Source organism: Lemur catta, chromosome 11 (genome assembly GCF_020740605.2).
Source record: "Lemur catta isolate mLemCat1 chromosome 11, mLemCat1.pri, whole genome shotgun sequence".
NCBI classification, from domain to species: domain Eukaryota; kingdom Metazoa; phylum Chordata; class Mammalia; order Primates; family Lemuridae; genus Lemur; species Lemur catta.
This window is the reverse complement of record NC_059138.1, coordinates 2,077,062-2,089,193: the sequence shown is the minus strand read 5'-3', so window position 1 is coordinate 2,089,193 and position 12,132 is coordinate 2,077,062. Positions and strand designations below refer to the sequence as shown.

The 12,132-nt window shown below is 40.5% G+C and overlaps 1 protein-coding gene across 4 annotated transcripts in view; it reads left to right on the top strand.

Moving 5' to 3' along the window:
- Nucleotides 1–12,132, top strand: part of RBM33 (RNA binding motif protein 33) — a 115,650-nt gene that overhangs the window by 79,955 nt on the left and 23,563 nt on the right. For all 4 annotated transcript variants that reach the window (XM_045564613.1, XM_045564610.1, XM_045564612.1 and 1 more), the window contains one exon: nt 3,089–3,721. In XM_045564613.1, coding sequence (XP_045420569.1) covers nt 3,089–3,721 — 633 coding nt within the window. The remainder of the gene's footprint in view (nt 1–3,088; nt 3,722–12,132) is intronic.

Sequence of the window (12,132 nt, the reverse complement as noted above, 5' to 3'; positions counted from 1 at the left end):
TCTCCACTTCTTTTCAGTGGGTCCTTGTTTAACCTAACTGCCATGTTCATGAAAGAAACATTTGTATTCTCACTGGTTTACAATATCAGAATTTATATATTTGTACAGTTGCGGTTGTATTATGTAGAATCACTGTATACCAGGACTTGGCAAACTTTTTCTGTGAAGAGCCCAGATATTTTGTAGATATTTTCAATTTTGTAGTCTAAACTGTCTGTAATAGTTACCCAACTATGCCATTTTAGCACAAAGGCACTTTATATTCAATTCTTAAGCGAATGGGTGTGCCTGTGTTCCAGTAAAGCTTTGCTTGTGAGACCAGGTGGCAGAGACCAGATTGGGCTCATGGGATGTATCTGCTGAGCCCTCATGTGCATACACTGTTGCCTTTCTGTGACTTCTTGTTTTACGTTGTAAAACCCTAGAAGATAGGACTGATTTTTCTGTTGGTCTTTTAAGATTGAGGGGGAGGGGGTTGGTTTGTTTTGAATTATAATTATATATGTTGTTGCTAGCTTTTAAGTAGGTATGGAAAGTTGTGAGTATATAGTAAATGCGGGTGAGTAGTTTACGTGGCTTTCAATCACGGCCTTCGCCTCTCACTAGCCTTAGTCTCCTCTGGTGAGAGAGGCTGTGACAAGGTGGTGTTTGTGCTTGGACGCGGCGAGACCGGCATGTGGAATCTGTGTTGGCATCAGTAACTTTTATGTGAAACACAGTAACGGTGGCATGAAGACTTCCCTTAGATAAGAATTTAGGCTAGTCATGCTTTCTTAATTTTATAAAACCAGTTAAAAATTTTTTTCAGTCAGATTTTCTTCTAATAAATTATTATAGCAGTTGTAATGTACCAAATTAGAAATGAAATACATAAAATTTAAATAATGAGTTAACATTTAATAAACTGTTATTAGAAGAAGGATGTTTTTGGGTTTAAAATCAATATATGAAAAAATAATGTAGATTTACAAACTGGATTGGCATAGCTCATAAAAAATTTTATCTTGCTTTTGGTTTATATAGCCAGCTCCTAACTCAGTATGTATGAACTTAGTTCAGAAAAATTAAATTGCATACAGATTACTTACATAGGAACCAGTGGCGAAATCATAAGAGAGGAGTGACCTTTTAGGCATCCTGCTGGCCACATCTGGCAGTCTGTTCCTTTCATAATGGTTGATTTAGGTGCATTTGTAAAGAATTCTTTCATAGAGTTACTTTAAACAGATACTTTATGATTGAAATGGAACTTGCGAGTCACCATAGTATAAGTTGAATGTCTTAATTCATTTTCTTTTGATTTTCTTGATACATAAATGGACTAGGGTTATAATTTTTTTTTACTTTTAAAAAGAAGAGTCTTCTGTTTGTTTTCCTTAGCTGAATGTGACTTATTTTCTTACACTCAACTCATCGGCAGTGATGTAATAGAGGATGAATCTATTTAGATGCAAGTCTTTCCCAAGTGTTTCTATCTATATTCCGAACATACTTTAACTCTCTTGATTGCTTGGGGCGAGATCCTGGGGCTCGTAGCTGCTCCTGCATTTTGGAGAGGGCTCCTTGGGTCCTGGCGACATGTGCACAGCCTCTGCTACTCCCTGGACCCCCGTGGCCCTGCACTGTTGGAACCCTGCGTCCGTGTCTCGCTGCTTTTCTGCCTTCCCCCATGTCACTTCTTGCTCTGTGTGCCTGCCTGTGTTACAACTCTTCGCCTGCCCTTGTGTTTGAGGTTTAAAGTCTGTCCCAGACTTGGAAATTAGGTGACTGAGTGTGCCAGAGTTCCCTCCGAGGTGACAAGCAAGCCCCGAATGGGCCAGTGTCGAGCTCTTGGGCTCCAGGAACGCCGGCTGGCTCCTCAGCCACTTTTTGTCTTAAGTTCCTAATTCTTAAGGTGTGTTCAGGGCAGGCAAGATTGTTAATAGCTGAATTCTGGATAGATTAAATCCCTGCCACATGCTTTTATTAAGGGTCTGTGGGTATGGATGATTTTAAAGAATATCGTTATAATTTTTAAAAATGTTTAACTTTTTATAAACTTTTTTATTGGATGCTTTTCATGAAAGTTACTAGACTTTTTCAAAGATTTTTTTTTTTTTTTTTTTTTTTGAGACAGTGTGTCATTTTGTTGCCCTGGCTAGAGTGAGTGCTGTGGCGTCAGCCTTGCTCACAGCAACCTCAAACTCCTGGGCCTAAGCGATCCTACTGCCTCAGCCTCCCGAGTAGCTGGGACTACAGGCATGTGCCACCATGCCTGGGTAATTTTTTTTTTTCTATATATATTTTAGTTGTCCAGATAATTTCTTTCTATTTTTAGTAGAGACGAGGTCTCGCTCTTGCTCAGGCTGGTCTCGAACTCCTGACCTCGAGCGATCCACCCACCTCGGCCTCCCAGAGTGCTAGGATTACAGGTGTGAGCCACCCACCGCGCCCAGCCAGATTTTTTTTTTTTTTTTGATAGACTTTCAGAATGTCTTGGGGCTGGAATATTAAAGGCATTCCTTACATACCATTAATATTCCAATACTGCAATTGGCAGCATTTTGATTCTGAGCAGAGTGCATGAGTTCAAGGTCAGAGAGATTGACTTGTGCTGTTCATTATAACCAATTATTCTGTGACAAATGAGTTTGAGATCAGGCTGAAAATTCTGTACAAAAAATCAATAGTTCTAATCAGGCCCTTTCAGGTCATTTATACCCCACCTTTTGTTGGTTTGTCAGGGAAGAGCCAGATAAAACCTATGTGACAGCAGCCTCCTACTGCTGCCATTCCTGTTTGAAACATATTTTGATATCTTAAATGAATAGTTTAATTGGTTTCAAACTTGTAAATGAGTGGAAATTTACATTATTTCATTTTTAATATTCTGATAAGATTTTCCAAATTAGCTTTAGCTGTGTAATTTTTTTTTTCCCTCCCCAGAGGAAAGAGTTACACTTAAAGTCTTTAAGCAGATTTTGAATGACTTCTTTAAATACTGAACTAAAGGGTTTTTGGAAATTGTGTTTTCTTAGTTTGTTGAAATAGACTGGCATGGTCACCTTGCCTTGTATAGCAAAGTAAACCGTGCATATTTTCTATTTAGTTTCCTGATGAAGATGAGGAGACAAGGTTATATCGCTTGAAGATAGAAGAACAGAAACGCCTAAGAGAAGAAATCCTAAAGCAGAAGGAGTTACGACGGCAGCAGCAGGCTGGGGCCAGGAAGAAGGAGTTGCTGGAAAGACTCGCTCAGCAGCAGCAGCAGCAGCAGCTCTATACCCCACCGCCCCCGGTGGAGCAAGAGGAGCGGGCATCTTCACCGTCCCCCACCAACGGGAACCCACTGCTGCCCTTCCCAGGTGCACAGGTCAGACAGAATGTGAAAAACAGACTTCTTGTTAAAAACCAAGATGTCACTGTTCCAAATGTTCAGCCCAAAACATCAAATTTTATACCGTCTGGTGCCAACATGCAGTATCAAGGACAGCAGATGAAACCACTGAAACATCTGAGACAGGCCAGAACAGTCCCTCAAAGTCAAACTCAGCCGCTGCATAAAGTCCTCCAGATAAAACCTGCAGACATGGAAGAGACTGCCCGGGTGGCGTCCATTCAGGGCCGGCCCCAGGACATGAAGCCTGGTGGGAAAAGGACTGTCACGCACAGGACAAACAGCGGTGGTGGAGATGGGCCCCATGTCAGCTCCAAGGTCAGGGTGATTAAGCTGTCAGGCGGGGTAAGTTGACAAGTTTTATGAGTTTCTCTTTGAATCTGTGTTTCGCTTAGAATGTCCTGATTTCCAGAGAACCTTTCAGAAGAAAGAATTAAAAATTGCCTCTGTTACAATCATGTAGACCAACCTCTACCTACTTGAAGTTGGTATAAGAATTATCATTTAAATGCTACAGTGATGCATTGCTTAACTCCAGGGATATGTTCTGAGAAATGTGTTGTTAGGCAGTTTCTTCATTGACAGAACCTCATGGGGGTGCTCACACAAACCCAGGTGGCATAGCCTGCTGTACACCTGTGCTGTGTGGCATGGCCTACTGCTCCTAGGCTACAAACCTGTGCAGCCTGTCACTGTACTGAACACTGCAGGCAATTGCAACACAGTGGTATTTGTGCATCTAAACATGCCTAAGCAAAAATACAGTATTATAATCTACAGGACCATCATCATGTATGTGGGCCATCATTGAGTGAAATGTCATTGTGTGGCACTGACTATACTTCCAGCTGGGACCCATATTGTTTCAGTTGTCTCCTTTGAGCCGTCTTAATGAAAGCCCAGTGTGACAGTCCCTAAATTAGGGACTAAATTTCTCAGGTTTAGCTTCTTTTATTAGATAATTTGTGATAGAATCTTCGTTAGTTTTAAAAATAAAATTTCCTTTACACAAGAGAAATAACTTAGCTTTAGATTCGATGAATCTTTTGTTGGAGTGAGGATGGTGGGCTGTGTGTGTGTCTACTTTTAAGCTGCGTCATTCCAGACCACTACCTGTCTTCGTTTTCAAGACAGTTTCCTCTGGTTTAAAAAAAAAAAAAAAGGAATAATAGAGTTCTAAATTAAAGTCATGTATGACCATACTGCCTGCTTTCAAAGTGGAGCATGCCTTAATTCTTTCTTCTACTTCTGATCAGTGCCCATTTCAGATCATTTTCAGTAAGGCACAGGAATTGCAGTTTTCCACTATAGTTTGGATAAACTCAGTACTCTAAAATAAAAAAGTTACTGCAGATGGATTCTAAAGATTCTCCTATAAAGAAGTGATCTGTAGAATAGTTTTTTCCTTATTCTACCATGTAGTCTTACTTAGTGGTAGTTAAGCAATTGTTACCTCTTGCTTTAATGACAGTGAATTCTATATAACTGTTGCACTTTGTAACAGTGCTACCTATTGTGTACAATTTGTATTATAAATCGAGGAAGAAAGGAAAGGAAAGCTGTAAACACAGGCTTTTTGGATATACCAACTAGCATCAGTTACTGAAAAATATTTTTATATCAAACTTAATTCCAAAATCATGCTAATTTTAAAATAGAAAAAACAAAGGAATTTTCCATGAAAATAGCTTATTTGTTGTAGATAGCTACTTTATCTGCTGCTCTTTCCCCAAAGTGTTATTTATTTCTTGATTAGAAATAGTATTTTATTGCTTTCTGTAGGTATATAGCAGTCAAGATTGACTGAGAAAATTTTTAATGGGGGCTTGTAGAATAAGGATGATGGTTAGGTTGCGTTTTGTTTGCATTTGCCAAACCCCGATGGATCAGTAGTGACTGACTGGTATGGTCTGTTGGGAAGGAATTTAGATGTATGAGAAGACGCTGTGATACGTGAGTAGCCTCAGCTGTGGATACTGACCTGGTGAGTGGCTGGGTTTCCATCATCCCTGTTCAAGAACCTGGGTGGAGTGGTGTCATGCATGACCTTGGGGTCACCACATAGCCGCTGGCCTAAGACAGTGAATGGATGTCCTGGTTGAGCACAGCCTAGCTTGCCGTATGCTCTGAGTGTATCCTTGAACATTTCTCTGTGAGTCAAATCAAATTTTATATTTAAAACTTTGAGGGGAAAACATTAGGGGAGTCTGAAATTGAAAGAGACCTTTTGTTATGAGGTTAATCAATCCCTATATATGTGAATTTCTATTATTTCCCCATTCATATTTTATTGTCTGAATTTGGTAGGTGAGATTACAAAAGGAGCAAATTAATGCTGCTTATAAATAGTGTTAGATATCAGCCAATATTACTTCTAAAATTTCATATGCCTCTCTGAATATTATTTATATAAGTAGTCTACTTAAAGAATTGTATCTGATAGAGTGGATCTCTTTTTATTACTTAGGATATAGAAACATTCTCTGTTCATTTCTCAGAAAGCTATTTTTAAGTATTTAATTTTAAGAAACCAAATGATCAACCTTGCTAAATCATAATTTTATTACCAAAACATCAAAAAAAAAAAAAAACGCTTTTCAAATAGTAACCACAAATATAAAAAAGATAAAAAGTTTACTTAGTGTAAATTTACTATAGTCATCTCAAGCCATTCTTTGTGATTAAACACAAGAAACAGGAGTTAGAACAAGCATATGGCATGAGACATTCTCTGCCTTAAGCCATCGGCCTCCATCTTGCAGGTTAGGGGACATGGCGTAGTCTTTGATGTGTTGGCATCTTGGCCTCCGTTTCCCATCTGTGTGACTGTGGTTACCTAGCCTGAATGAATCCCAGTTTCCTCATCAGTGGAATGAGGATCAGCTCTCCTCCCAGGAGAGGTGGTAAGGATTGTGTTGTGACCCAATGTGTACCTGATAGTAGCCTCAGTAAATATTACCATCCTTTCCTTTTAGTCTAAGGAAGAAAAATGTGGGTTTTGGGGAGCAGCTGTTTATAGTGTTCTTTAAGAAAATGCAAGCAGACAGTGAATTCAGCTGCCTTAATCTAATCAAGGTAATGAAAATTTTAAGGATTTGGCAGCAAATTAAGTACACAATCCTTTATTTTATTGGCCACACAGAAAAATGGGAGAAGCACAGAATGCCCCAGCAGGAAAGCCAGCTGTCCAAGGATGAAACTCTTGTATTTTATTTTTAAAAGGCTGTCAAAGTGCTGTGTGCAGAGGTCCCGATTTATTTGTGTGATCTTGCTTTTGGGGATTGGACTGCATTTGTAAGTTCCTTCCGTTCCTACCCTCTCAAAAGTTATTCCCAGGTTTTTTTTTTTATTTATTTAGAGAGGTGATATATACATAACCTGATCTTTTTTGTGGGGCAAGGAGTGAGGGATTGTTTTATTTTCACATAATTTCATTTTAAGAGAAGTTATAAGAATACAAGGAACCTGCACATACCCTTTGTCAGATTCGCTATTTATTTATGTTCCACCAAGTTTGCTTTATCCTTTATCCTCTCTTTTTGTCCTTTTACACACAAAAAAACTTATTTTTTCCCAAACCATTTGAAAGTGGACTAGAAACACACTGTATGACCCCATAATAGAGATATTCTCATACAAAACCACAGTTGTACATTACCAAAAATCAAGAAGTTTAACACTGATACAGTACTGTCATCTCACCCACAGCAGTGTTCAGATTTTATCAGTCACCCGACCTTGTCCTTTGTACCCCCTGCCCCTGTCCAGGGCCCCACCCAGGATCTGCATTGTACTGTCGTCTCCTTGCTTCTGCTCTGTGCTTCTTGCCCCTGACCTCTATAAAGAGCCAAAGACAGTGTTTTGTGGGAGGTTTGTCTCAGGCTCTGTCTGACCAGTTTCAGGCTGTGGGGTTTGCAGGAACACCAGAGAAAGGCTGTTGTGTCTGTCTCAGAGCATCCACTGAGGTTTGTCCAGTCTTGGCAAAATTAACTTTGGTTACTGGGGTGAGATGGTGTTTGCAAAGTCTCTCCACTGTAGAGTTACAATTTTACGCTTCATAACTAGTAAGTCATTTATGGGGAGATACTTTGAGAGTATTAAATATCCCATTTTTAATCAAAATTTCACTATTCTTAGCAGATACTGCTGTTTTTCTAGTGGCCACACCCCTTCTGTATTTATTAGCTGTCATGCTCCTACTCTGATAATTTTCTCTTCCTCATTTATTTATTTATTTACATCAATATTGGCTTATAAATTCTTGCTTTATTCAATGAACTATCATTATTGCTATTTATTTTGATTTTAGAATTGTCCCAGATGGGCCAGTGAGAGCCCCTTTAAGCTGGCTTCTGTGTCCTTTGATATGTCTCCATCATTCCTTGAACGTGTCTTTACTTTCTGGCGTGAGAAGATGTTCAGGCTCATCCTGTCCTTTCCCTGCGTCGGTTCTGGAATCAGCCCTGTCTCTAGGAAGCTGCGGGTCCTTGGAGTGGAGGTCTGGGTGCCAGGTGTGCCCACTGCTGTTGGCTCTGGGTGTGCTGGTCTCCTGCCTCTGGTTACTGGTTATTCAAGATCCAGCTCCAGTCTGCCTCTGGGGGCCTCCTGGGCTGCCTCCCCGCACAGTCACCCCCCTTTCTTTGCTCCGATTCTGTCCCCGAGTAACCTCCCTGGCCGCTGGGTTACAGAGCTCTGTCTCCTGGTGTCCGCTACTTACTTGAGGCGGAGTTTGGTCTTTTATTCATTTTTTTGTCTCTAGGATTTAGGACAGTTGCAAGTACATTATACATATTTAAGAAACTTAAATATTAAGTTAATAGCAACATGGTTTATAGTTTCTTTTACTGAAATAGCAAAGGAGTTGACACAGGCTCCACCGCAGTACTTCTGATGAGGAAAGTGATAGTTGTTTCTGTAGACATTTAGATGACGCCAGAAGTAAGCAAAATTTGGAAAAAGACAAACATTAATCATTATTTATTCTTGTAGCCAACTTCTCGTGCAAAAATTTATCATCCCTTCCTGAACTGATTTCTTTATTTATTTTGCAAAATGGGGTCGTATCATATGTCTTTTTTTTGCTGCTGTTTGAATGTAGTTAAATGGTAAGTCTTGAGTGATGACTTCTTTGTGGTGAGAGCCAGGCAAAGGCCGTGAGCCTCTAACCTTGTGTGCACTACTCAGGGGGCCCACACTTAGTCCCAAGGTCCAGGGCAGAGCACAGGGCTGTTCTGGCTCACTCGATTTCTGGCCGAAGCTAACTTCCTAGGGTGGTCTCTCTCTGTCAGCGCCTAGGAGCAGATGTGTAGCAGAGCTGAGAGGGACCAGATAGAAGTGGTCACATGGAAGTGACGCAGGAGTGAGGTTCCAGAGCCTGAATGGGAAGGACAGAACCGTGGATGGACTTCTGATAGAGACGAGCGTTCTGGGAAGACCACACGCTGACAGAGACTGAGTGTAGACAGACTGCTCGACACAGAGGTGGGGGAGCCGGGGGGGGGGTGTACCCAGGTGCGGGGAGGACGTGGAGGGCAGGCAGCTCCTGAGAGGTGAGGGCCCGTGGTCCCACCTTGCTGGCTGCCCTCCAGTGCCTTTCTTTGGGTAGGGAGAGTTGCAGAGTTGGCTTGGTGGAGTTTGACCTCATTTGTTTAAAGGTGCTGATGAGTAGTAGTAAAATGGCCAAAAGGCAAATGGCAGAAGAGAGAAAGAAGAATGGCCATGGGTAGTCCTGATCAGTGACTTATTTGATAAGATATATAGTCTAGAATCCTCCTTTTTGGGAGAAACAATTACACCTAAATATGTGTTGAAGAGCTTTGAAATGTTTTGGTGTGGGCAGAATTGGATAACTTCCAAATTACTTTTTAAGCATTCCTAAACATGTGGCCTCTAAATGTAGATAAGACAGACCATTGGTCATTAGAGGAGGGAAATCCCTTTTCACACATAAGAATTTCTACACTCATTAATTTATGATTTTTTAGAGGCATGACCGTTGGGGAGTGAAATAAGCATTTAAATAACAAATAATTCACCTATAGTTAGGAGTCAGGATTTGCAAATCCACCCTCCCCAGCAGAAAGAGAATCTGCTTTCTCCCGTGCCCTGGGTACCTTTTCCCCCTAACTTTTCACAGCCTGCCAAGAACAGGTGCCCGGCCACCTTCCCTGCAGAACTCGTCCGACTCTACACAGCCGCCTGCTTTTCAGAACCTGGAGCCTCTGCCCTGAGTGAGGGACTGTGGCTGGAAAAGCCAGACTGCCTAAGAAGCCCCAGCGTCCAGAGGGCCCAGCGTCTCTCTGTGAACAGTCCTTTCCTATTCAGACTGGAAGATTTGCCCTGTTGAAATTGGAGAATCCTGGGGGTATCAGATCCCCTCAGAGGCTTAAGTCTTTGGTTTGTTCCTTCAAAGGCCAGCTAATTTTGCTTCCTAAAGATTTCCCCAAGCCTAATGTCAGAAAGATAGATTGTTAAGAGAGCAAGCACTTGATAACTGTGCCATGTTTCCACCATACTGTAAAGCCAAATGCATGTGCCAAGAGAGTCCTTTTCTTTCGTGAAGCCCAACAGTTAGGAGGTCTCTGCCCTGGTCTCTTTACCCTTAGAATTTGGTTTCCATTCAACTCTGTAGACCCCTTACGAGAATGAGCTGGCAGTGCTAGGTTTAAGTTGTTTCCAGGTTTTGCGTGCTTGCCATTACAAAGGGGTATTTTATTGCAGAGAAGGAAGAGAATGTTAGCTTGTTTATTTCCTTTTACCTTCTCTTCTTTAATCTAGCAGTCTTCAAAGAAAAAATAGAGGAGCCTTAAATGTATTTATATTTAGAAACTTCATGTAGCATGCATATCGTTTATTGTCCAGATTTTGAATGAGCCTTATAAAGATTACAAGGCGAGGCCCAGCATTGTTGTAGTTAATGGAAAACTGCTCAGAGAGGTCTGCGGGCCGGAAGGTCAGCAGCATTGCCAGTGACAGTGAGGTGCGGCCTTATCGGAAGGAGGACTCATGAGAGGCTGCCCAGGGACACTACACCACTGTCCTTCTGTGTGTCCTGACAATGTTATCTGTCCTCTCAGTACGCAGTATCAAATGTCTGTCATGAGTACAGAAATTAATTTAATGTCACCTGAAGACATGCAATTAATCTTTTAGAGGTTTTCATAATACCTTTACAGAAAGAGTTGCCAGTTTGGCGGATTTGGATTTTGGGGTTTAGAAGAAGATAAGGAAAATTAATTTTTCATCAGGGTTAATACAAGCTAGCAGGGCCACAAAGGCTGAGAAAAATGGTTGGGGAATTTGTCAAGTGTTGTCACTCTAGAATAATGCTGCTTAACGTCTGATAGGTATAATCAAGAGTTGAGATTTCTATAGAGAGGGATTAATCAATTTGCTCGCTGGTGAATGTAAGTCAGTGATATCACTTCTTCATGGGGTTTAAGAATGAAAATAAGATTTGATCTGTCAAATTGCAGGAAGCCCTGACAGTATCAATAGGCATTTTTATCTATACATTTAAACCATTTGTTATAAATAAATTTGTCCTGCTTATGTTGGTGGCTACAGACCTCATTTTTTGTAATGATCAAGCTGATAAAAAGTATTCCCTAAGTTTATGTAATTCTGATACTGCCTCTTTTATATATTATATATATATGTGTGTGTGTTTTTTTAAAACTAGTCTAGAAAGACATTTTATAGTTTTTATTGAAAGATGATCATTTGTGGAAAAAAACAACATAATGTTTTTAGGTTGGTCTAAGATAGACCAAACTTCTTTTCTCTCCCATCTGTTTTGAAGAAAGTATGAGATATTTAAAATCGTATCTAAATATAGTGTTGTTTAAAGAGTTAAAAAGTGAACTGTACCACCCTGGAGAAATTCAATTTCAAAGTGAACTTTTTCTGAATAGATTGTCATTCTGCCATCCACATATAACCACTTATTTGCTTATATTAAGATAGCAGTTTTCTAAAATTCCTAATTTAAATCAACAGTATTTTTGAATTTACATAACTAAGAACTGATAATTTGGAGATCTCTTTCAATGCCGTAACTATATGCATAGGATATGGAAGATTTATAAAGAAATGGGTAGATTTAATTTGGATTGGTTCTTATTCAAATTTTGTCTAAGTCTATGTGTAATTATGAGTATAAAAATATGGAATCAATTTGTCTCTCAGATGTAATTAATTGAAGGATTTGTCCCTGGATAATTGTACTAAAACATGCTAAAACCAAAAGTCAAAACATCATATTAATTAACAGGAAATTGTTCTGATACACTCAGTAAAAGGGAATTGAAAGCATTATTTCCAAATCAGTCACGCCACATAAATTCAGCCAAGGGACAAACTCCTCTCCTGGTCTTGCACTTCGATTTACCTTTGTTCCATGAGGACTCGATGTTTCGGCTGTACAAGCCAAGGGATGACACAGAATGGAAGTTGGGATCATTCTGTTTAACCGGGGCTTGCGGGAAACCAGGGAGAGGCTGAATGTTACCGTGTGTGGCCCACGAATCAGAGTGCGTGGGAGAACCAGGCTGCGGTGCCCTGCACAGTGGGCAGCCGAGTGTGGGCGGGTCAGCTGCCGGCAGTCTTCACATAACCAGTAGCTGGTTGATGGGTGGTGTCTGCAGTACCCAAAACTCAAATTTCCCTCTCCTTAGCATGGCTGCGATGATACTTGAGTTTTTGGTTAAAACTGGACTCATCAGTTTTCAAATGATGACCTGGACCACTAAGGTGTG